At 57.2% G+C, this 25,150-nt stretch overlaps 1 protein-coding gene across 2 annotated transcripts; it reads right to left on the bottom strand.

The window, feature by feature from the left end:
* Window positions 1-936: 936 nt before the first annotated feature.
* On the bottom strand, window positions 937-20,529 carry CD5 (CD5 molecule). 2 transcript variants are annotated; one of them, XM_047877203.1, is made up of 11 exons: window positions 20,342-20,529; window positions 10,993-11,031; window positions 8,443-8,754; window positions 7,873-7,935; window positions 7,279-7,611; window positions 4,947-5,237; window positions 4,162-4,287; window positions 3,375-3,428; window positions 2,351-2,470; window positions 1,675-1,766; window positions 937-1,337 (listed from the first exon to the last, which is right to left on the bottom strand). In XM_047877203.1, the coding sequence occupies exons 1-10, from the start codon at window positions 20,391-20,393 to the stop codon at window positions 1,678-1,680; spliced, it is 1,479 nt and encodes a 492-aa protein (XP_047733159.1). In that variant the 5' UTR covers window positions 20,394-20,529; the 3' UTR covers window positions 937-1,337; window positions 1,675-1,677. The 2 variants fall into 2 exon arrangements, with proteins under 2 accessions (XP_047733159.1, XP_047733158.1); XM_047877202.1 differs by lacking the exons at window positions 10,993-11,031; window positions 20,342-20,529 and adding an exon at window positions 10,237-10,914.
* Between the last annotated feature and the right edge of the window lie 4,621 nt (window positions 20,530-25,150).

Here is a 25,150-nt window from a genome sequence, read left to right on the forward strand (position 1 = left end):
TGGACCGTAAAGAGCTTTTGCACCCAGTGAATACAGTGACAGATGCGTGGAGGAAGGTCCCAGACCCAAGATGCCTTCTTAGGGGACCGGTGCCCAAGGGCTTAGCGGGGCCCCGCGCGGCCTCTGCCTTTACTGGATCTTCAAGTTCCCAGTGAGATGCCCCCGCTCTCGATCATCATTCCTTCCTTTTGCTAAGGAAACCCAGGCACTCACTGCAGGGTAATGTGTGCTCTTGTGTGTGTGTGCAAGCATGATCTCTCTCTCTCTCTCTCTCTCAAATAAATACACTTAAAAAAAGAAGTTAGGGCGTCTGGGTGGCTCAGTTGGTTAAGCGTCTGACTTCAGCTCAGTTTATGACCTAGCAGTTTGTGGGTTCAAGCTCCACGTCAGGCTCTGTGCTGACAGCTCAGAGCCTGGAGCCTGCTTTGGATTCTGTGTCTCCCTCTCTCTCTCTCTCTCTCTCTCTCTCTCTCTGCCTCTCCCTGGCTCATGCTCTCTCTCTCTCAAAAATAAACATTAAAAAATAAGTACATAAAAGATTAAAAAAAAAAAAGAAGTTAACTGTGATTGGCTGAAACCACTACAGCTTTGAACTTCAAACTGCTGTTGGAAATAAAACCCCAAATCGGCTAGGGATTTCCTAGGTGCCCCCTTTGTGCCAGGCAGTGAGGTGGCCCTTTGGGCTTGGCAGCCAGCGGCCCCAGAGGTCTAGTGTTCTCTGTTAGGGAAGACGTCTTGGAGCGGGGGTGGGGGGCGAAAGGGGGGTGAAGGGTGGCCGCAGAGGGAGGGTGGCGATGGGCTCCGAGGCAGGTGGCAGTTGCGGGCCACACAGTGGCTTCGTTTAGGGTGTGAAGTCCTCTGACCACAACAGCCACACCGATGTCCCCAGAGGGGTCCGGGGGCCGGACCCTGGACAGAGGATGTGAGGCCCCCTAGTTCTCAGGAAGTAGAAAAGCTGTTATTTACAAAGAACATATTAAACATCCACTGGAGAACTGAGCCCCCACCCCCACGGCAGAGAGGCGCTTCCTTGTTTGTCCTCACTGGGGGCAGAGTCTGAGGACAGAACTGATTCCTCTCGGCGCTGCTCCCCGCGTGTCTGTCTCTGGGCTCTGCCTTTCACGGCCTCCGCACTCAGAGGCGCAGCCGAACTGTTTTGGGGGTCCTCACTGGGCCAGGCTCCCGCGGCATTCGGCGGCAGGGACGTAGGACATGTCGGAAGGCACCCTTGCCTCGGTCCCTTTCCTGGTTTGGGGGCAGAAATAATTTCCAAGGGGCGAATGCAGAGTGTTCCGGAAAAAGGCCGGGCTCTTGCCGTTCTGTGCCTGGTGCTGGTTCTGTGGGGTGAGAAGGGAAGGAAACCTCACACCCTGGAGATGGTTCAGGGAGATGGGGGGACGGGCCCCAAGCCCCCGATCTGATGGCAGGGACAGAGGGGTGTAGGTCCATCAGGAAGTTCACAGGGGCTCCTTTGGGTGGCCTTCTCGGATGGACTTTAGGAGGAGGTGTTAAGGTCGACGATCCTTCTGCCATAATTGCCAAATCAGCGCCCATCCCCTAAATTGTTAACGTTATCCTCTCTCTCCACAGGAGTCAAGATGTGCCGAGTCCCCCGCTCTGGACGGGCAGGGTGGGCAGGAAGGGAGGAACGGAGGGCCGGGGAGCCGGGCTCACCTTTCACAGCCTCTGAGCCCCGTGCAAATCGTAGTCACTGTCGGAGGAGTTATCGGGCTGGGTGGAAACACGATGCAAGGCCCCTTCCAGAGCTGCAGAAAGAACAGAAGCCATTTGCAGCAGGCTCTATCCCCCCAGGCCACAGAGAGAAAGAGAGAAAGCCCAGAAGCCCGTGGGGGTTTGAAGATCACAGGGGCTTTATGAGCTGGTGGCTGGACAGTCCCGGATCTGTTTTGATCAAATCAGCCAGCATTCACTAATGATACTGAACTCCAGGCTCCCTGGGGCTTAATTGTTAGTGCCAGTCAGGGAGCATTCGATACAGGGCTCCTGCAGGCCGCAGATAGCTCTGTTCTGCCTCGAAAGAATCCGAGGGGCCTCGTTTACCATCCGGCCCTCAAGGCCCCGCAGAGAAACAGGCCTGTTAGGTCACAGCGGTGCCGCGGTTAATGGCATCCCCAGCTTCTTCTTCTCTCTAGTTGAGTGGCTCATGGTCTCCGGGGGGACAGCTCAGGCCTGTTAAGGCCGTATCCCTTCCGTACCCTGCTGTGACTGCTGTCAAAGGGCAATCGGAGCGCCCCCCACCTCCCGTCCCCGGGGGCATCGCTTCTCTGGGCCGTCGCATGACCTGTGCTCCCACCTGCCTTCATCCCTGGAAGCATTGGCCACTGCTCACCTGGGCAAGCAGAGATGTGGGAGTTCCTAGGAGGGTGACTGTATTCATTCTCCACGTGTGACACTGCGGGGTTCTCAACCTGGGACCGGACGGTGGCCGTGTGGTTGCGATGGAAAGACACTGAACAGGTGCAGGAGATGGTGTCATTAGCCTGGCTGCTCTGTCCTCTTCCTCCTTCCCCACAGGGGCCCAGAATTTCCATGGCACCCACAGCTCCTGGGATGCATCCCTCTACTCCTTTCTTCCTGGGCGGGCTCACGCTTGCAGGGGTCAGACTTTGAGAGCAGCTGGGGGTTGACCAGCAATCTGATTGGCGGGATGGGCCTTCAGCTGGTCAGTTAGTCATTCATCAAACATGTATTAAGCAGGGAATTGGAACACAAGTGATAGGGGCAGACGCAGTCCCTCCTCTCCTGGAACTGAGGGCTTTGTCTTGTAAAACAAAACAGAACAGAACAAAAACCCTCCACAACACGGAGCCTTCTTGAAGGATCTGACCCTCGACTTGCAAAAGGGAAGGAAGAATGTGGAGTGGAAAATGGGAGGAGGGCCATAATTCCATCCATTAGGGTGGTCTAGGAGAGAGGATGAAGAACAAGGGTAGAGGATGGGCTAGCTGCTTCAAAATGTTTTAACACTGGCCTTTTAAAGTTGTTCCGTGATAAAACTAGCTTGGCCAACCTTTCTTGCAGAAATGCCCGTTAAGGTTCTGATAAGTCCTGAAATAAAGAACCAACTCTAATTTTGCTTAACTCCTCCACTTCTAAACCTATGTGATCATGGAGTCCTCCTTTCGGAGCACCACCTGTTCACACCTGTTGACCACAGCCCCACCTTAGGACACCTGGTGACCACAGCCCCACCTTAGGACACCTGGTGACCACAGCCCCGCCTTAGGTGAGCACGGTGGAGGTCAGAGGCCTCAAGTAGCTGCTGGCTCCTCCATCTGTGGTCAGCAGTGAGCCGTGACCCCTGTGGACACTGGCTGGGGCTGAGGGAGGACCTTGCCTCTGGGGACACTTACTGTTCTGGTTCATTCCTGTCGGGCCAATCCACTGGCGTTGCTTCTTCTGGCGGACTGGGCAACAGGAAAGGCACGTGAGGACAAGGGCTGGGCAGGGATCGTGGGAGGGAAGGATGGGGGGAGTAGGGGGTGAGGGAGTGGAGAAGGGAGGCAGGTGCAGCTGAAGGCAGGACTGCTGAACTTTGTCCCCTGAAGTCTTTCAGGGTCTCAGTTTTCTGACTTGCTCAGGAGGGTACCTGGACCAATCTCATGCTGAAGGAGCTTGTCTAGGGGCTGCTTCTCCAAGAGAAATAACCACAGGGCTTTAGAACCAGAACCTAGGAGGGCGCTGGGGACCTGGCCAACACTGTACTCTTCCAGGCCTTCTCTTTTCAGCCTCTCTAATCTCGCTTCCTGTCCCTGAAGAATTTTCTCCAAAGTTCTGTAAGGCTAGGATAACAGCCCCCTATATTCACGACAATCGCCCATTAGATGGATGAACAAACTGAGGCTCAGAGAGGAAGCGGCACGATCAGCATCCTGTGGCCGCCAGGGGGTGGAGCCAGGCCTGGGACGTATTGCCCGGAGGCTGGGGGGCGTGCCCCAGTCTGAAGAATGGCCACGCCCTCCCCCGGTGTGCGCCAATCAGCACTTCTTACCATGTTCCTGACTTTCTCTTTCTGTTCCTATGGGCAGGAGAGGGGTGGGGCTGGGCGGAGCTGGGTGGCGAAGCAGAGGTGCCCTCCCGCCCACCCGGCTCCTCTTAAAGGGGCTTGAAAGGGAGGGTGTTTGGAGCGCCCGCACCTACATTTCTTCACCAGTTTTCGGTAGGCATGAGGGCCGCACACGACCAGCAGCACGGCCAGGAGCACAAGGCCCAGGATGATGCTCATCACGGTGCCTGCGCCCGGGCCTGCTGGGTTTGGGTCATGGCCTGGGGGAGACAGAGACGTCAGGGCGGTCCTGCCCGGGGTATCGAAACCGTAGGCTTGGAGAGAAGCTACTGGCCAGTTGGCTCCCCCGCCCCATTTGTACCCCTGCCCTTCCCTCTTGCTCCTTGCAGTAATTCACCAGCTTGTCCGGAAGGCAGTTATCTACTCCTCCTCCTCTCCCCCCTTTCTCGAATTCTCTGTTACCCATTCATCTGTCCCCCATCTGTCATCCAGCAATTCATCATCCAGCTATCATTTGCCACTCTTGTTATCAACTATTTAACTTCCTACCCTTGCCCATTGCTTATAAGTGATCACCTTGCCATCATATTCTAATTCCCATCCCTCCCTCCCTCCCTCCCTCCCTCCCTCCCTCCCTCCCTCTCTTTCACACGTTATTCTATTACCATTTCTCTCTTGCTTTTCTATCTTCCATCCCGGAAGAGTAGAAGATAGGATGAAAATTCCCTACTTCATTGTGGTCAGTCTCCTACGTGCCGTTCACGTTCACTGCTGTCTGAGCACAGTCGCCCCTTCTCCCCCATTTGCCACCTCTCCATCCTTTTCTAGGGCTCCGGGGCTCCTGGATCCTGTCCTTCAGAAACATGCTCACTGACTAGGTTCTAGAGAGAAAACCCACCGTGGGCCGTGGCCAACTCACATGTGACAAACACCCTCCTACAGTAGGCTTTTTTCTCTTGAAGCTGATAGCACTGGGACAGCTTCTCCTGGGGACAGAAGAGCCCATGGGAGGTCTCGATGGCATCCAGCACCCGGTAGGAGTCGACGCTGCCGCACTGCAGCTCCTGGCACACCTCCTCCCACCGCGCCGTGCCCTTGGGCCGGGGGCTGTCGCACAGGACTTCCCACTGCTTGCCCTGGCGCACCTCCACGGACCCCTCACACAGGCTGCGGCGTCCCACCAGGCGGCTCTGCACCTTGGGCTGGAAATCTGGAAAGGGGACGCAATGGAGGTCAGGTGGGAGGTTTGGAGGGAGCTCCCTCGGCCCCTGGCCTACACGCCCGGCCACGGGGGCCCCAGGTCGCCGGCCAAGAGGGGGCCCCGGCAGAGCCCAGCTCATGGGCGGCTGGGAGCACCTTTCTTCCTGTCCTTCCCCCCTTCTTGCATCTTCTGGCATTTCCCCCATCAAGCTCTTTCCCTGGCACCTCTGGGCAGCGGCCGGTAGCTATCTGGAGGTGTGCGGGCACCGGCGCTTTCAGGGGAGAATCTGGCGGAGGGGAGACGCCCGCGGCAACCACGGGAAGGAGTCGGCGCCCGGCGCCCGAGCAGGTGGAGGTAAGACAGGAGCAGCGAGAAACAGGCTCCTCCTGGGTCCACTTCCCTCTGGGAACCATTCTCATTTTCCTGCTGCTCCTTAGGGGAGGGGGCCGGGTGGGAGTGCTTTTCCCGAAAGGAGAAACTGAGGCCCGGGATGGGACAGAACCCAGGAATCCTCTGCCCAGCCTCGAGGGGTGGGCTTTCATGAAAGGGCCTGGTCCTTTCAGAGAGAGACACCGAATCCATTTCTGCTTGTCAGGGTGGGGCCTGGGGTCCACTGCCGGGGTCCTCAGCCGAGGCCCCCCTGAGCCGAGGCTCAGGGTAGAGTGACTTGTGATCTCACCGGCTTGGCCAGTTTCCATAGCAACATCTGTCTTCAAGGCCCCAGTAAGTGTTCTATTTAGAAAAGCCATTCAAAGGCAAGGCCTCTGGGTCTGTTTTGCAGGCTGTAGCCTGCTGGAGGGCAGGGGTGGGTGGGGCTGAGAGCCAGACCGTTTTTTTCCCTCGTCAGGCCAGGAAACCCTGGGCCTGGGGTGGGGGTGGGGGGCGTGGAGGGGGCTGCTTCTACTTGGAGGGGCAGTGTTTTCACTCATTCACCATAAGTATACACCTGGGCTGGGGGTGGGGAGGTTGGCGGATGGGGAGGGGAGGGGTGGGGGTGGGAGCAGGTCTGCTAATGGGATAGCCCAGTGGTCCAGGGCAAAGCTTCCTAGATTCATGCATGCACCTCCCGCCCCGTCCAAGGACCCTGCTGAAATGCAGATCCGGGTCAGTCCAGGACCGCACTTTAGGCAGCCAAGGCTGAGACAGGTGGGGGCCTGGAGTGACACCGCTGGAGTAGAAATCCCAGCTGGTGCTCTGGGATGCTGGGCAAGACATTTAACTTCTCTGAGCCTCAGCTTCCTCATCTGTAACGTGGGCATAATAGCAGCCACTTCCTTGGGTTGTTGTGAAAATGAACGAATGTCCTGGGAACGTCCCTGGCCCCATGTGAGTGCCGGGGAGGTATGACTTCTTACAGTCTGGACTCCACTAGAACCCTCCGGGGATGGGAACCCACCGCCTCCCAAGGCGTGCTAGGATTATTCTCAATCTGACCTGCGGTCCTGGTTTTGGGGTCCCCTAGGCCTCCCTCTTTGGCCTCCTCCCCTCAGCCACGTCGGATACCCAGGCTTCTGGTTGCCCTCCGTGCAGGAGCCTCCGCAGGAAGCTCTCCGAGGACCTGCTCTGGTCTCTCTCTGCCTGCTGTGCCTCGGGGACCTCCTGCTTGTCACCACCGCTCCACCCTCTTCGGTCTCTGGGATTTACAAACTCCCCTCCGGCAAGGCTGCTTCCCCTCCAAGCACCCCGTCTGCTCTGGTCCTTGGCACAAGTCACAGCTCCCACCTAAAACGCCCTCTGTGCTCTGCTCCCCCCAAACCCATGCTCCTCTCCTCCTTCCAAACCTAAGGGAGACCTGGCTTCGTCCTGGAAGTCCTGCTGACCCCACCTTCCTGAGTGGCCGCCATGCCAGCAATGCATTGGGCTTGTTCGGTGTCACTTTGCAGGGACTCCCCAGGCGCTGGGTGTTGAGTTGCAGCCTCCCCACCCGGGCCTCTGTTTCCCTCCCGTTCGTAGTGCCCAGTGCCCTGTGCTACATGCAGGGGTTTCCAGACACAAGCGTTGACTGACCGTCTGGGGGCGCCCCGTCCGGTCCTCACCGGGACTCACTCACCAGAACAGACGATGGCCAGAGCTTGGCCGCCCTCACGGGGCTGGACTTTACTGAAGCACTGCTCCAGGGAGGCACAGCTCGTGTTCTGGATCTTCCATCGAATTGGCAAGGGCCTGCTCTCCTCTGGGTCTTGGGCCCTGACGGTGTCCTCCTCTGGCAGATGCTTCAGGAAGGAGCCACACTGGAGGGCCTCACAGATACGGTTCTCCAGGTCCTGGGTCTTGTCCTGCGCCTCGTAGCTGATGGCACCACCCCGGCTGCCCCAGTAGAACTCCACGACGCCGGCACACCGCAGGCCCCCGGGCCCTGCCACCAGCTGCAGCCTGGGAGGGGCTGCGGGGGGAGACAGAGGGCAGCAGGCCTGAGCTCGGCGGGGCTGGCAGTGGGGGCTTCCTTGCTCCCCGCCCTTTGGCTCTAACACAGGGACAAATGGAAGACTGGCCGACAGCCGTGGGAGGTGGTGAGGCCCCATATTGCACGGGACAAACACGAAGCCTTTCCACGTTTGTCTGAAACTCAAAGGCAACTGGGCATCCTGTGTTTTCATTGGCTAAATACAGCACCCTGCCCCCAGGGACCTCAGAATCCTCTTACCTGTGGGCTGAGGAGTGGTTGTGGGTGGGGGGGTCGTGGGAGGAGGTGCTGTCCTGGGCGGCTCTGCAATAAAACACACTCTGGTGAAGGAGGGACAAGAGCCCTGGGGAGGGAGGACTGGAGGTTTCAGGGAGAGAATGTGGGATCGGGGGGTGGGGGGGAGCGCTGGGAGCCCCTGGCAGTTTTGAGAAAGACCTGGAAGTCAGGATTTAAGTGCCACTGGCCCCGTTAAGCCCACTTGCCCCACACGTTGTCTCTAGGCCTCCTGTGGGGCGGGCAGCACCAGCCCATTTCACGGTGGGTACAATGAAGGTTAAGAGGAGACCTTAATGTTAGCAATCGGCAGAATCCGCTTTTGGGCCTCTTCCCTCCCACCAGACAGGTGCTCCCTCCCCCAAGCCCTCCCCCTCCAGTTCCCCAATGGTGTGTGTTTCTTTGGCGGGGGAGGTTATTGTCAATCAGGAGCTCCCTTCCACCTGCCTGCTCAGGCCCCAGATCCCAGGCCCCGGGGCAGCCTCCTCGGGGCTGGTACGCAGGCCGAGCACACTGTGTGGCCGGCTAGTTACCCACCCAGGCAGATCAGGCCCAGAGGGTCCCTCTGGTTTGCGTTGCTGAAGCTGCAGTTGGAGAAGGACCCCACGAGTCCGTGGCAGGTGATCTGGTTCTTGGGACTGTTGAAGTAAGGGAAGTGGGCAAAGGCCACGGCCTCTCCGCAGGACAGCAGGCGGCAGAGATTTGAGGCCTGCTTGGGGTCCTCCCAGTGGTTCAGGTTCTTCCCCCAGCTCCGGCTAGACACCGTGCGCCATGGTTCGCTGTTCGTGAAGGAGACCTCCAGCTGGCCCTGGCAGTGCGAGTTGGAGCGTGTCAGTCTCACCCGGAGCCCTGGGGGGTCAAAGAGGTGTATGCGGGTGGGTCAGGATGGGAAGGGCCCTCCGTGGGGGACCCCTCACGGCCTTCACTCCACCGGGTTCCCATGCCCAGCCAGGCTGTCTTCTGACCACCCCCCCCCCCCCCAACCCCGGGGCTGCCTGCCTGCCTTGATCCTGGGAGCTCCGTCCTCTGGGGCGCTGCGGGGACTTCCCACACACTGGGGCAGTCCCCCAAAACTGGACCCCAGAGGATGGGGCTCGAGACCTCGGAGCCGACGGGAGCTCGGAATGGCGGGTTCTCAGCCCCCGTTCTCCAGCAGGATCGCCCCACTCCTGCAAATTCTGTTTCCATAGAAATCGGGCCTGGCACCCGTTTTGATTTTTCTAACTTTTAAATCAGTTTTGTGAACACGACTTATACACAGTGAAATGCACTCATTTTAAGGGCGCTTGCTCAATGGAATTTGACAGATGTACAGCCGCGTGTAAGCACCACCACGCTCGAGTTGCAGCCCGTTTCCGTCACCCGGAAAGTTCCCTGGTGTCCCTTGTGCAGTCAGTTTCCCTGAATCCCGCCTCAGGCGACCACCGATCTGCTTTCTGTCGCGAAAGAGGAGTTTTGCCTCTTCTCAGACGTTATGTAAGTGGACTCGTTACCGTGTGTTTTTGCTTTGGCCGTTCTGTGTTTTTTGTCTGGCTTCTTTCTCTCCGGGTTTGCGGTTTCTCTGCATCCTGACATGTCTCACCTTCCTTTCTATTGTGGAATAGTGTCTCACTGTGTGGCCAGGCCACTGTCTGTGCATCGAGCTGCCATTTGGTTGCTGTGAACAAAGCCGCACGGAACATTCCTGAACTGATGTCTGTCTGTAGGGGCACGTGTTCCGTTTCTCATGGGTGAATACCTAGGAGTGGAATCGTTGGATGATAGGTAGGAACACGGAGGGTGTGATTTTATAAAGCTCCGTGAGAGGGAGAATAAGGGTGTATATTTGCTTCTGCGTAGATTCTGAAAAGGGAGACCAGAAAGGAATCCATGTGGCCGTCACCTGGGGTGTTAGGGTGAGGGAAGGACTGGGCAGATGGGAAACAGAAATGGAAATGAGATTCTTCACTGTAAGTCTTTTTATATTTTTAAAGTTTTAAGCCAGGCAACTGTATTACCCTATTCAAGACTTTTTTTTTTTTTAATGTAAAAAGATTTTTCCAAGGGATTGGGAGGTAGAGATTTTCCCTGGTCGGAAACTTCTGGTCAGGCTGCCTTTTTCTTCTAGGCTTGGGGAGCAGAAGCACGGGGCTCGCTAGGGCTTGCCAAGGTCACTAGACTAGTTAGAGACGAAGGGGACTTGTTCCGACACCTGACATTGGCAAGATATTCTGAAGCTTTCCCTCCAGCGAGCAGACTAACTGAATCCCCGCCAGGGAACAGATTTTTCTCCCCATTTTATAGGTGGGGAAATTGGGGCTTATAGAGGACAAGCCACTTGCCAGAACTCACAGCTAGGATGCCTCTGTAGGCCCGCCAAGGCCCCTGCGGCCCCTTCTGGTTGCACGTGGCTTCGCGAGACTCTAGCCACGTTTCTCCCAAAATACATTCAGCATGATGTGATCTTAGGAGATGTGAAAGCGTGAGGTCTGGGGCGAAGTGAATCTGAGAACTGCTGAGTTAAAAAACAAAAACAAAAACATTTAACAGGTTTCTTCCCTGCAGGACTTCTCAGGGGCTTTCCTAGCCGGCACACTGGTTCAGTCTCCAGTGAGTGACATGATGTTGCCTACCTTGTATCCAACACGTTCCATGGAACCTTGTTTGGGATACACTAGCCTCTTAAAGTCCAACCTCGAAGGCAGGGCATTCGACCTGCTTTACAATCTTGTGCCGCCTTTCTGTGCGGCCTCGGCTGCAAATACATTTGACCAGGGAGATCCGGCAGGACTGAGAAGGAAACAGGACTCTGCAGGGTGCATTTATGGGCCAGTATGTTTTCTCTGCATGGTGAGTGGGTTATAATGATAATTATCATGAGGACTGGCATTTTGTATGGTGCCTTACGGCCATCGAGGGCATCCATCCGCACATGGGCATCTAAGTGTGTGTGTGTGTGTGTGTGTGTGTGTGTGTGTGTGCTGGGGCTCGCTCCCTCTGCAGGGTGGGGTTCACCCTGGCAGGTCCCCCTACAGCCTGATGGAATCACAGCCCCGCCCCACCCCCCCGTCACCCCCTGCTCCAGGCCTCTGTATGGCCCTTCCTTACCTGAATTCTCCAAGTTGGGCCCTCCCAGGCAGGAAGTGACTGCAGAAAGGAGAGAGGAAGATCAGGAAGTGGAACCTCCTTCCTGCCAACCCCCACCCCCCTTACACCCTGAGCACACAGCCTGAGCAGTGGCCTCTTCTGCGCCCCCCAATATGGGGTTCAGAGGCAGGGAGTTTCATACCACACGTCAGAACCCCTAGGAGGGTCGTGAAACCAATTTTGTGGGCTACAACGGTCAATTTTTTTTCCTGTTTTTAAACTTTTCTTTTAAAACGAACGTCAGTAACATTGATTTGCCTTTAGCGCACAGATCTATAAATGTTAACACATACATAGATCTGTCTGATCACCCTCCTGGTCAAGGTAATATTTCCATTGCCTCCCAACGTTTCCGCGGGCTATCCCCTTGTAGTGACGCGCAGGCTTACAACCATTAATCTCTTAAAAATTATTTAGTAATAGCAACCATCAAATCTTGGCAAACTGAAATGAACTAGAACAGAGAATGGCTGTGAAGATAGGGATCACTTCTTAGTGCATTCGGCTGCAACGTAAAACTGTCGCGGGCGTTGCTTTCAATCTAAAAAAAAAAAAGTTCGAAATTCAGGGGCGCCTGGGCGGCTCAGTCGGTTAAGCGTCCGACTCAGTTTCGGCTCAGGTCGTGGTCTCACAGTTCGTGGGTTCAGGCCCCGCATCGGGCTCTGCGCTGACAGTGTGGAGCCTGCTTGGGACTCTCTCCCTCTCTCTCTGACCCTCCCCTGTTGGTGCTCGCTCGCGTACTTGCTCTCTCTCTCTCTCTCAAAAGTAAATAGGGGCGCCTGGGTGGCGCAGTCGGTTAAGCGTCCGACTTCAGCCAGGTCACGATCTCGCGGTCCGTGAGTTCGAGCCCCGCGTCAGGCTCTGGGCTGACGGCTCAGAGCCTGGAGCCTGTTTCCGATTCTGTGTCTCCCTCTCTCTCTGCCCCTCCCCCGTTCATGCTCTGTCTCTCTCTGTCCCCCAAAAAATAAATAAACGTTGAAAAAAAAAATTAAAAAAAAAAAAAGTAAATAAAGCCGTTAAAAAATAATTAAAAAAAAAAGTTTGAACTTCCTGGTTGTAGAGAACCAGAGAAATGGCCCAGAATGGGCAACCTGGGCACCATTTGTTACTTCTTAGTCTCCCCATGGTGGGATAGGAATGACAGTGATTTATTTTTAACAGCTCCCAGCTTCTAGAGGAGGAAGTTGAAGCTCAGAGAGGTTGGGGCTGGCTCAACGTAAGGCACAAAGGGGTCAGGGCCACTGTCCCAGCGAACACGGGTCTTAGGGATCTGGCCTCCCCTCTGGCGTGGCTCCTGCCCAGGCACGTTTGACTGTAACGTGGGCCATTTGGGGCATCAGGCCTTCTCCCAGCCCCTTCTGACTGCAGAGTGGGAAACTCACGGAGCAGCCTGTGGCCAGTTCATCTGTGGCTGCCGTGGAGGTTTGATTTGGGCCGGCAAGGGACAGGGCGGGGGCCACGCTTCTGTGGCCTCAGAGCCCACCCCCCGGGTTTGCCACTCAGGTTTGTCAGGCATGAAGTAGGTGTTTTGATTTCCATCTGCCTGACTCCCGGACTTGCTTTCTCGACTGGGAACCAGGGTCACCACTTTACAGAGCAAATAGTTCCATTTAAGTTGCTTTGGGGAAATTACTGTCGGGTGTTAAAAATGTGTTTGGGGTGCCTGGGTGGCTCAGTCAGTTAACCATCTGGCTCTTGACTTAGGCTCAGGTCGCGATCTCACGGTTGTGAGTTTGAGCCCCGTGTTGGGCTCACTGCTTTGTCGGTGCAGAGCCTGCTTGAGATCCTCTGTCCTCCTCTCTCCGCCCCTCCCCGCAGACCCTTTCTCTCTTTCTCAAAAATAAGTCAAGATGAAAAAGAAACATAGGTGTGTTTAAAAAAGCCCGTTTTTGCCTGAGTGTTCCGGAGGCGGTGGTAGCATTTTAAGGGAAGACATGCCCCAGCCAGCCAGCCCTCTCCCCGCAAGCAAGACCCCTTGTGATAAAGCCGTCACGGCACCGTGATGCTCAGGGCTGGTGTCACCGCTGGTGGAGCTGGTCAGGCCTGGGGAGGACGGCGGGCCTGCCGGGGAGGAATGGCTGCCTGTCTGGGATGCTTGGAGAGCCAGAGAAAAGGGGTCTCACCACTTCTCTCTCCCCCTGGACACCGTCATATTCCCAAGGTCACCACAGTCAACATTCATCATTAACAGAAGTGAACAATTATTGAGCACCTACTGTGTACTCAGCACTCAGGGTGGTTCCTTACAGACATCATTATTAATCTCCCATACGGCTCTATGATATGAGTTGAATCCAATCATGGTGTGGATACTGGGAGAGGGGAAAATGCTTTGTCCAGGCAGATACTGCCAACAACTGGATTCAAACTGTGAGTTTGCCTTCCGAACCCATGCTCTCTGTCACCTAGTTGTGTCTCCAAAGTGCCACGTTTGGGGATGCGGAGATGAACATGCCAGAGCCCCTGACCCCGAGGTGCTGGAACCCTCAGACATTGAATCCTCTGCGGGCAGGGAGTGGACCAGACCATTCTTGCAGATCTCACACAGAATGGCCCAGGCTCTGCTTAGAGAATATTCTTGGGCAAGACTGAACAAGCTAGAGAACTAAGTAAAGTCCCTAAATGCTCTGCTGAGGAAGGGCGTCTAGGTAGCCCAGGGCTTTGTCTGTCTCTGGGTGCCTGATGTTCTCAGTAGGGCAGCCTTTCCTGGCTCGTCCCTCATCCGGGCATCTGTATACATTAATTCTCTCAAACTTCACCATAGCTCTATGCAGTAGGCGTTATCATTTTGATCCCCATCTTATGCGTGAAGAAATGGAGAAAGATTGGCCAACTTGCCAAGCCGCTGATGACTGTTGGGCCGGTTCTCCAAGCCAGGCCATCTGTCACAGACTCTGCGCTCTTGACTGCTGGGTCACGCTGCCTCCCCTCCCTTCAGAGGGAAGGCTGTGACAGCCTGCCCCGTCTTTCACCAACATCCTGCATGCTTCGGGATGTGCAAACCTGATGAGAGGGAATGGACTTGAAATTCCGTTCAGTTAGTGAAACGTGCCATGGGGAGGCTTGTCCACGAACTTGCTCTGTGACCTTGGCCAGCCTCTCTGGACTTGGCTTCCTCACTGTAAAATGAGGAAGTTAGACTCCACGATCCCTCACCTTCCTCTCGGTTCACACCTCTCTGATCGATAATCTTTAGTTCCTGGTGTATCTCAGTGGCTGGCAGGGGGCCAGGCAGAAGCGGACGCTGAGATTCTGTGCATCCAGAGACAGGTTCAGGTTTATCATTGTCCATGACATTTTTTTTCATTCTTTTAGCTGCTTCCCACAGGGGTCCGACCAACAACTTCCTTCCCTGGGACCCTGCAGACTGTGCTCAGGTTCTCCTGAGACCCTCTGGGGCTGCAGCTTAGCCGGCCCCCCGCCTGCAGCCTGAGGCCCAAGGCTCTATGGCTGCAGAATCTGCAAACAGAAGCCTGGAGCCCCGGGAGACCATGAGGGATGTGAGGCATGGACGCGTGGTGTCATTTCCTAATCCGCCATCCACAACTACGGCCGAGCAGCTGGGGCCAGGAATGAGAATCCTCCAGAGGCCCTTTCCCTCCCCTGTCAGCCTTCCCTTGGAGCCCCACTATTTCGGGCTTGGAGTGGCCGAGCCCAGGCAGAGCGCACGGCTGAGAAAGTCCGAGAGAGAGAGAGAGAGAGAGAGGCTGCGTTTTCGCTCTCCCGGCCCCTCTCTTCATCTCCGCATTTGCAGAGCGAGGCACCCTACTGTCACCCCGTGTCTGGAGGGCCCCCGCTTCAAACACATGATGGGCTCTGCAGCGAAGCACATGAATTTTCACACTAGGTGGGACGTGCGAGATTATAAATAGCCCCCCATTTGTTCAGGTCAGGATTTGCCCCAAGGTCGTTTTCCAGAAATCTACAAACGTTTTTTGGGGGGGTTGGAATCGCAGATGCACGTTCGTGGGCCCGTGTTAGCGGTTCCACTTGGCGGTACTCAGCAGAGCTGGGACTGGGCCCAGGCTGGCCAGCCCCGGGCTCACTCACGGGCCCTGCCGGGACCCACGCACATTTGTCTTTGCAGCCACCATACGCTGGCAAAGCAGTGGAGGCATGGCGGCAGGGTCCCAGGGAGGGGCTGGGACACCACGGATAGTCACAGTGACAGCGAACGTCGATGGAGCTCTGACCTCGAGCAGACCCCAGGGCGAGCTTTCTTCATGGCAGACCCCACCTCCTCTCGACAGCCTCACCGAAGGGGGCCGTCACCACCCGGTTTCCCGGATCAGCCAGCGGACGGGCTTCGTGGGGCTTGGAGGTCCGATGCTCCATTTTGCCATAAACAACGATTCCCTCGAATAGTCCACACACGTCTCACCGATTTACAGCAAACACCACACGTTGGGCTGCCTTCTGGGGGCGTTCTGGATTTTTCTTCCTTTTGTCCTCTGATGAGAGGCTGACTTGGAAGGTCAGAAGCCCCCCTTTTCTGAAATGACGCTGATCAGCGGAGCCGCGTCTAACCCGAGTCTGTATCAAGGCTTCAGGGAAACAGAGATCACAAAGGCCCCCAGTTCCGTTTCCCCATCGAGCACCAGACGGAGTGGTTGGTTTTTGATCAGGAGTCTTTTTGTGTGCAGAACGTGGAGAGTCACACAGTTCTTGCCGGAAGAAGCCTGAGGGACCCTTCCCGCAGAAGAGACAGCAGATTCGGGCCTCTAATCCCGCGCAAGGGGCCTGCGTCGTCCCACCCGGCAGATGCCGGCCGATCGCCGGCAGGACGACGGGCACGCTGCTGGCCTGCTCTGTCCGACTGAATTTGCCTGAATTTCATGCCACACGTGCGTCTCCAAGGTGACAGCGACAAGCCCTCCGTTTTGTTCAGAGCGTCGCACATCCCAGAGTTTTTTTGTACCCACAGCCCCGTGAGGACGGGCCCGTGCTCATTCTCATTTTTTTTCAGATTGGGAAACTGAGGTTCAGAGAGGTCGAGCGACTTGCCCAAGGGCACACAGCTGGCTGATGGTGGGGTCAGGACAAGAAATACCATCATCTTCGCTTGATGAGGCCCTATGGGAATCTGCCAACCGGGAGAACCGGGAGCCTGCTTACCCCTGGCGTACAGATAGGGGAAACTGAGGCCAGTGAGGGAAGGGCTCACTCTAGATACCTCCGTGGGAGTCTGTGGTGGCGCAGGACCCTTTTAGCCTCTGCCAACCACCACCAATTCCCTACCCTGTCCCACCGCACCTGTCCCAGCTGTACCCCAAGGGAAAAGGGAGTCTCAGCGTCCCTGTGGGAACCGGATGTGATGTTGATGGTGGTGGTGGTAAGCTAGGGAGGAAGTGACTCAGGGCCATCATCCCTCATCATCCCTCAAACCCCCAAACCAGAAGACTTTTTCTGGTGGATTTGGCGGGAAGGCATTGGCAGCCTTTATGGGTCTCTCTTAGTGCGAATTCGTGTTTCACTGAACGGGAACATGGGTGTTGCCCGAGACCTCGCTGGCGCGCGAGTGCCCAGCACATACACGGTATGACCTGCGATCTGGAAGATTCTGAGTTCCCAAATGATCTGGCCCGAGGCTCGGGATAAGGGTGTGCGGACCTGGGAAGGTGAGGGGGACCATTCCTTTCGAGGGCACTTACCCCACTTCCTCTTCTACTCTGCCTGCACGGCCCCTCCCCACCCAGCTGGGTGCCCCTAGGCCCGTCTGCCTGGATCGTCCTCACCAGTCCCACCCAGTGTGAACACTCACTTCCTACAAGCATTTGCTCAAATATTATCTCCTTGTGAGATGCACTGCCCCCTCCCTGGGTAAGCACAACCCTCCCCCCCCCCCCCACTGCCCTGCAGCACTCCCAATCCCCCAGCCCCACCCCACGCATGACTTCCCAGCACCCGGGCCATCACTGGTCTTGCCATCACACTCCGACTACTATCTTGGATCCACCAGGGGAGGGATCTCGATTGTTCAGTTGTGTCCACAGCACTTAGAATAGTGGCTGGCATATAGTAGGTGCTCAATAAATCCTTGCTGTCTAAATGAACGGATGAGCCACCTTTAACAATTGCATTGTCCCTTAAGGTGGGCACGGTCGTCATCCCCAATTTTGAGATGAGGAGGCTAAGATGCTCGTGTTCTTGTCATCTGTGAGTGGCCCGACAGAAATCAAACTGCAGTCCGCGTTACTCCAAAGTCCCACAGGCCTTCACACACGCGCGTGTGCACACAACCCATATGCACACAAGGACGCACACAGCACGCTCGCACCGGTTCATACACGCACCCACGACGCGTGCGCACACACGGAGTAGGTGACCCATCAATTTTATCAGGCGGAGTTGAGGTCCCTCCTCGGTCTCTGTGGGGAAAACCCTGCTGAGGTGTTGGCCCTGGACAGAGTGACCAGAAGGGCCAGGGACAGCCCCTGAGCCCCCAGGTCCCTCTATTCCCTGGGAAAAGAAGCTGACCGTTTGCTTTGCTCCCAGAACCAGCAAGACCCTCAGCCTCCACATCGTGGAACCGCGGACCGGGCAGCCTGCTCGCAGCTAGAGCCCCTCTCCCCTCCTCTCCCATGGATGCCCAGCCCCTCTTGGGCCTGTCCTGACCATTGCCTGTGCCCTCGCCAACCCCTGGGCACACTTCCCTCTTTTCTCTGCCCGGCTGGCTCTTTCCTGCATCTGCTTGGCCACTGAGTCTCAGCTGTTGTTTCCTGCGTTGTACTTAGCACGAGCTCTAGAAACTCGGGAGTGTTTGGGTGCTCTTGTCCAGGGCTGGCTGTCCCTAGTGCGTTTACACAGAGCTGGACACATGCTGGATGCTCCATGAATATTCGTAGATGGAGAAACGAAGGCGTGAATAGTCTGTGCAAAGGGACTGGGGAAGAGAAAGGTCGATGGCCAGGCTAGCGTCTGGCAAGACTCTGCTTCCCCAGGTCCTCCGTCACCTTGTTTCCTGCTGACTCGACCCTGATGATGATGATGGTCATGATTACTACGACCATCAGTGCTTGCTGAGCACCTACTACCCTCTAACCGACCTTCCTACCAAAAGCCCTACGTTCATTGATTTGTTTAATCCTGGTAAGTCTCTATGGGACCCCTGCTCTTTTATTATTCCCATTTTGCAGAGGAGGAAACTGAAGCTGACAGAGTGGTCCGAGGCCGCCCAGCTGGCAAGTGGCGGACCAGAATTCAAACGGCAGAGTCCATGACCTTGCCATGCTTCAGTGCTGGTGGCTGGGCCGGACCCTCAGGGCTGCCTCCGCCCTCCTCTCCCTTCTAGGTGAGCCCCAGGCAGTTTGGGGTTAAGGACAACGACGGGAGGGAGCGGCTGTCACTGTCACCCCAGGTGTACCGCAGGCATCTTCATGCCCCAAAGGTCCCCAAGTTGCTGGCACAACCTTGAAGGCCAGCCAGGAGACGCAGCACCCCCAGGGGTCTGGTGGTGGGGCGTCTCCTCCTGGAATGGCTCAAAGGGTATGTGTGCTGTTTGCCCCCAGCCCCAGCTCTGGCCCTCGGGGTCCCCTGCCCTTGGTGCTCATATCCGCAGGTGGCAGTTGTGTTTTGCCGCCATTTTCCTACTTGTGTGAGTGGCTTTGGGGTGTCTGTGCTCTTCGGGGACAGGGAGCCTCCGTGACAGCAGGAGCGCTGGGCCGGGGTCGGCTCTGCTGCTCACTGGCGCCGTGCCCTAGGCCTGCCTCTCGGCTTTTCCGGAACTCAGTTTTCCTGACTGTAAAATGGGGCAACGGGCCCGCCTACCTCACAGGCTGTTGTGAAACTTACAGAAGAAAACGGCTTTATGCGTCTTTTGTACGCTGTGACCCACCAAACGATGGGAATGTTTATTACCCACCAGTCCACACAAACACACACCGGGAACCGTGAGCTCCTGGGGTTCCAGATGGTTCCCATACTCCCTGTGATGGGGCTGCCTCTAAGTCTCCCTGGCTCTGGGCTCCACTGGGCTCCACTGGGCTCAGGGAGCTGCCCGATCCTGCCAGGACCTGGCCCCTTGATGGCATTCGGATGGGAGACCCATGGAGCAGGGTCCCTCCCCCAGCCCCAGCTGGGAGCCTGGCCAGCCTCCCTGCTCCAGTCGGGTCAGAGGCCACAGGTCAGGGACAGCTGAGGGACCTCGGGGTCCATCCTAGGAATCCTCAGGGCCAAGGAAGCCCTAGCAGCTCCTCAGGAGGGTCCCACCTCCCTGGGGACATCTGCCCTGGGGACAGAAGGCATGGATCTCTTGCAGTTTCATGTTAAAAAGTGCCATGTGAGCCCGTGTGTGTGCACACGGGCCATTGTCCGTGTGCGGGGGGAGGTAAACCTACATTTGGAAACCATGTCTGGCCCGTGAAGACACACACACACACACACACACACACACACACACACCCTTACTTACACATACACACATTCGTACCTACTCACACACATATACTCAAATGCAACGCCCCAGCCTGTCTGGGAGGGCCTGAGGCTCCCTGCTCAGGCAGGCCATGGTCCCCGCGTCCTTTCCCTCCAAACTGGGAAACCGCAGCACCCTCCAGTTCCCACCTGTCCCATAGGCAAGCATCTCTCTCGCCCCACGGTAACCCCCAAACCCTTGAGAAGGGGGGCAGACCTCGTCCAGTTTACCCCCTGCTTTTCATAAATGGGGAGACCTCCAGCTTCCACCCACTCCCTCCCAGCAAACAGGAGGCCCCAGATTCACCCACCCCTCAGCTCCTCAGAGGCCCCGGGGGGCTTTCACAGTGGCCCAAGAGCGGACCCAAGTGCGTGCTCACGCCCTGGCTGGTGGGCCTGGCTGGGGCTCCCCTGGGACAGAGCGAGGGAGACTGGCACCTAAGGGTGCATGTCTGACACACGCCCAGCTGTGTTCTCAGAGGTGGCCCCCACCCTGCCTGGGCCCACTGTGCTCGGAGCATCATCAGAACTGCCCAGGAGACCGTGAGTCCCCGTCCCTGGTGCATCCAGGTAAAAGGTGGGCACTCAAGGTTAGGGGTGGGGGGTGGCGGTCCAGCTGCAGAGGACGCTCGGGCCAGATGGGCGCTGGACGACTTGATTTCTGGGCTGAGAGTCTGATGGGGCACGGGTCCCACCTCAAAGGGTGCGGGAGCGAAGCAGAATGGGGGACGTGCGGTGAAGGGATGGGGGGGGGGGGCCAGCAGCGCGGCCTCAGCCCTCCCTGATGCTCCAGAGAGGTGCCATGTGGGCCTGAGTCAGACCAGAGCAACAACTGGCATCTTCTCCCTTGCACCCCTGAGTCCCAATACCCGGTACATGCCCCAGGAGGGGTACTCACCCAGCACCCCCAGCAGGTACAGGGCGGCCAGTGGTGGTTGCTGAGACCCCATGGGCGCGGCCTCCTCCTGCCTCAGCCTCGCCAAGCTCGGCACCTGTGGGCGAAGGGTGTCTGGTTCCCGGGTCTCCCTCTCAGGGAGGAGGGGTGGGGCGGGCCGGCGCGGCAGGGGTGGGACAGGGGAGCAGGCAGCCTGGGGCCTGCGTCATTCGTGTTTGAAGTTGAACTGTCAACTTCCTCCTGGCAAAACCATCTGCCCCAGTTCGAATGGCGGCCCCGGCCCCTGCCAGCTTCCTGCCTGAGGCGCGCCGGGCTGGGGCCGTGTCCCCCCACCCGACCGCAGGACGCCGGGCCAGGCTGCGGGCCACACCGCCTGGCGGGGGTGCCACGGCGTTGGGGAGCTCTCGGCCGGGCTGCGGAGAGGGAGGAGGCCTGGCCTCCACAGAGGGGAGGCCCGAGGGGGGACTGAGGGGGCGGGGGACCAGTCCCCGAGGCAGGGGTCGCACTGAAACGGCACTGAGCTGCGCTAGGTGGTGAGCAGGGGAGGTTGGGGCGGGGGGGGGGGGGCACATCGGTTCCAACCGCAGGCACAGCGGTGAAAAACCAGAGGAGGCCCTCGGCCTCCCCTTCCTGGGGATGAGGTGGGAATTTGAGGTGACTCCCCCGCAAGAAGCGGGTCCCTCCACGGACGCTGGGCTTGCGTCGGGCTGCGTGCGTGTTCATGTGAGTGACCGCCGTGTCGGTGCGTGTGATCTCCACGTCAGCGTGCGTGCGTGCGTGTGCGTGCGTGTGCGATCGCTAGGTCAGTACGCGTCATTTCCACGTTGCGATGTGGCTCCCACAAGTGCTGGAGTCAACCTTTGGCCTGTTGGGGAAGAGGCAGGGTGGCTGGGTTTCTGCAAATTATCCGGTTGGGGGGGGGGGGGGGTAGGGGAGAGGGGGCGGCAGGACCGGGCGCAGGGGAAGGGCCACAGCACCCCCCGACCCCAACCCCAGGGGCCTGGGCCGGGTTCAGTCCCTCTGCACTCCAGGGCGGGGTAGACCAGACCCAGGCTCCTTGGGGCTTCTTGTACCTGAGCCCTCTGACAAGGTTCAGAGACACAACACGGTTGACCGTGAAGAAGTGTGACCTCCCCTCCACACCCGTCCCACCCTGCTCCTGCTAGGCCCCCTCCTTCTGCGCCCTAAGATTGCTCCAGAAGCTGCTCGACACCTGCCTGCTCCCCCCCCACCCCGCCCCCACCGTCCCTCATTCAACACCGTCCTGTCTCCTCTCCGAGCATTTCAGGTGCTTTGTATCCGCTCATGGGAGGCAAGAATTGAGGTCCTGGTCAAAGGCTGAGGACCCCCAAGATAGTCGTGATGTGGGGGACACACTGACCACCTTATACAGGATTCAGAGGGACCCCTTCCCCTCCTCAGAGGTGACTCTGCATTAGCATCAGCTAACCCTTCCAGGGCCTGCCCCCTGCCCTCACATCCTTCCTTCCTGTCCTGTGACTCTGGAAATCCCAGAACTTTTATTCATTCATTCGGCAAAATTTTGCCCGGCGCTACCCACCAGGGACGCAGAGGTGAAGGAGACAGAGATGGGCCCCACTCTGCCCACCGAGGAGTCCGAGGGCCCCTCTGGAGAATTTTTCTCTTAAAGACTCCATGTTTAGAAAGCTTTTATTGGTGGGGCGCCTGGGGGGGCTCAGTCGGTTGAGCGTCTGACTCTTGGTGTCGGCTCAGGTCATGATCTCACGGTTCGTGAGTTTGGGCCCCGCATCGGGCTCCGTGCTGATGGCTCGGAGTCTACTTGGGATTCTCTCCCTCTTTCTCTGCCCCTCTCCTGCTTGTGCTTGCTCTCTCTCTCAAAAATAAAACTGAAAAAAAAAAAAAAAGAAAGAAAGAAAGAAAGTTTTTATTGGTCACACTCGCTTCATGTCTTAAGTGGCCCTTCACACCCTGGGTTACCACACTCGGCTTACATAACTGTACTTTGAAAGGGACAAGGGATTTTACTGAGCATCTAAGTGAGCCCGGGTGTGGTCTCTTTTAGTCTTCCCGGCCTTCACGGGGAAGTGGGTGGAGTTTTCCATTTCACAGAGGAGGAAACTGAGGCTCAGAAAGCAATGCACTTGACCTCAGGAGGTCAAACTTAAGATCTGAACCCACGTTTCTCCGTCTTCAAAACTTTTGCTACTCCCCGCCACCCCCACGTACCAAAAGCAAAGAAAACAAACAGAAAATTTGACTTTTTATGTGATCCCTGAGTCTTCATTACAGACAAGTCCGTGGGTTCTAATCCCTTCTGTTTGTTTCTGGAAAGTTGGAGGCAACTCCGGGGCCCCTGAGGCTCGGTTCCTGACCCATCCCAGTGAAAGGGCATCTCCACCCAGCCCAGTGGGCCACCTCCCCTGCCCCCCTCTCGCCCTCCCTCTGGGTGCCCAGCCCCCGAGAGTTGCCCCTCCTGCCTCCCAGGCTCACAGTCCCCCATCAGACCCCAGATCCCAGGTGGGAGTTTCCTGTTCTCAGCATCGAACTTTCCATGACACAAGAGGAAGTCAGCTGAGCTGGGGCTGGGTTTTCCAAACAGCCCAGCCATGCGGGCGGGTGTGGAGGCCGAAGGGGCAGGGAGGGGGTTAGCAGCCCTCAGGGCCCGGTATCAGTACCTCCTCGGCTTCTGCCAGAGAGGCGCCTGCCTGTGCTGTCCTGGCCCACACCAGGTAACCCCCGGGGGTGCGCATGCGTCTGTCAGCCGGGCTCTGCGACTCCCCAGCGCCCCCAGGATTTGCCCTCTTGCCAGTGCAAAGGGGCCACTGGGGTGGCCTGGGGAAGGGGGAGGAGCTGAGCCCTGGAGGCAGAGAGGGGTGGCTGGAGGAGAGGAAGGAGGCCCAGGAATGTGCCTGGTACCTAGTAGGACCTCAGTGTTTGTTGAATGAATGAATGAATGAATGAATGAATCTGTGCAATGGTTGCCAAAGACCTTGGGATGGCCTGGTGGCCAGGGGAGATGCCTCTGCCCGGTGATGGTGGGACGAGCTCTCCAAGCATTTATTTGTGAAATGACTCGGTGACCTGAATCCTTGAAAACCTGTAGTTGGCAGCTTGGAGAAGGGGGTCCCACTGAGAGGATCAGGCTTTGCAGAAGGACACCCCACCCCCCACACCAGGAAGTACATCCTTTCCCGCCGGCTTTGCTCCTGCTCAGTCAGATCATTGGTGGGGGGTTGGGGCTGGAGGAGGGAGAAAGTGGGGCATGATAAGATCAGATTCCGGTTCTGGATGGGCAGCTGAGGGGCACGCAGGTATGGTAGAGGGGCCCTGGCCCGGGCAGGTGCCAGCGTGCAGATTGCCCCAGATTGCCAGGTGGGTGCTGAGGGCCTTGGATGACTTATCTGTAAAATATGGGGTTCGATGATCCTGAGGCTGGTTCTCTTGTTCTAGGAACTCCCCAGGGCTGCGTCAGTTGGTTTTCTGTCCTGGGACCTGAAGGGTTTGACTCTTTCTTTTGTGTGACAAGGTGTCAAGGGCTGGGTTTTTGGCAAAAGGGCAGAGGGCAGAAGATTGGAGGTTATGCTGGAGGGGGGTGTGCTGGCTCTGTGAGGTGGCTCGGTGTGTGCACTTCCCCGAGTCCCAGGGAGGTGGGGCTGCCCTCGAGGGCCTGTCTAGCCTGCAGGGACAGGTCAGGGCACCTTCCCCCCAAATCTTTCCCAGCCCCTCCTGGGAGCTGAGTTTTGCTCCCTGATGATCCTGGGCTCATTTCCTGGTAGTGAAATCTTGGGTGTATGACTCAAGCAAGGTACCTAGACTCCTCATCTATACATCATGATGGCTTGAAGATGAAACAGAATCATCTGTGTAAAGGGCAAAACACAGTCGTGGCTCCGGGAACCTTGATTATATCGTGACGAACATATCAGGGTGGGGACTAGAAGGTTTGGGGGTCTGGAAGCTGACTTTCCCTTCTGACCAGGTGAATGATCTTTGGGCAACTTATTTCCCTCTTTCGAGACTTCCTTTATAAGATGGAGTAGGGGATGATCCCTACGTTGCAGGGTTTCTAGAAGTTTCCATCACAAAGACACGAAGGGTTTGCAAACTCTAGTGCAATCTCTTGGGTGTGAGGGCTGGTCAGCTGAGGCCTTGTCTACCCCAGCGGACCCCAGGGACTCTTCATACTTCCTTGCTGGGGCTCTGTGCATGCAGGCCCAGAAGATGACCTTGAATGAACCGACCTCCCCTTTCTCTCTGACCCTGTACCCCCACGCGAGTCTGCTGCAGGCGTTCCAGTGGTGTGTGTGCAAGAGACACATCCCCGGTCCCTGGTCCCCTGGCGGGTGCGAATCACATATCGCAGGGACTCAGCGTTCATGGTTTCTCTTCTGTTGCTCCTGTAAGTAAGACTGGATTTGTTCGACCACGGGGCGTCGTTTTGCTGAAGAAAATAAGACCACCGAGTACAGAGAGTAGGGCAAGTGTTAACCAAGCCCATTTCTCAGATGAAGTAACTGAGGATCAGAGAGGCACGGTGAATTCCCCGAGGCACACAGCCAACTGGCAGTGAGGTTTGGACCGGACCCCCGGGTCTCCTGGCCTATGAGCCACTCTTTCCTGGCACAGCCTCTCTTGAATCTTGGACTTCCCCTGCCCCGTGAGGGTTTTGCTGTGTTACAGTGGAGATTGTGTGGGGCACAGGAGGCCGGCAGACCAGCTGTGTGTCCTTGGCCCACAGCCTCTGCTCTCAGAGCCTCCCTTCCGTGAAATGTTGGATCAGAAGCTGCCCGGAGGGTTGTTGAGGACTGGCTGAGGGCATTCGTGGAAAAG

The sequence above is a fragment of the Prionailurus viverrinus genome, chromosome D1 (genome assembly GCF_022837055.1).
Source record: "Prionailurus viverrinus isolate Anna chromosome D1, UM_Priviv_1.0, whole genome shotgun sequence".
In the NCBI taxonomy this organism is placed as follows: Eukaryota; Metazoa; Chordata; class Mammalia; order Carnivora; family Felidae; genus Prionailurus; species Prionailurus viverrinus.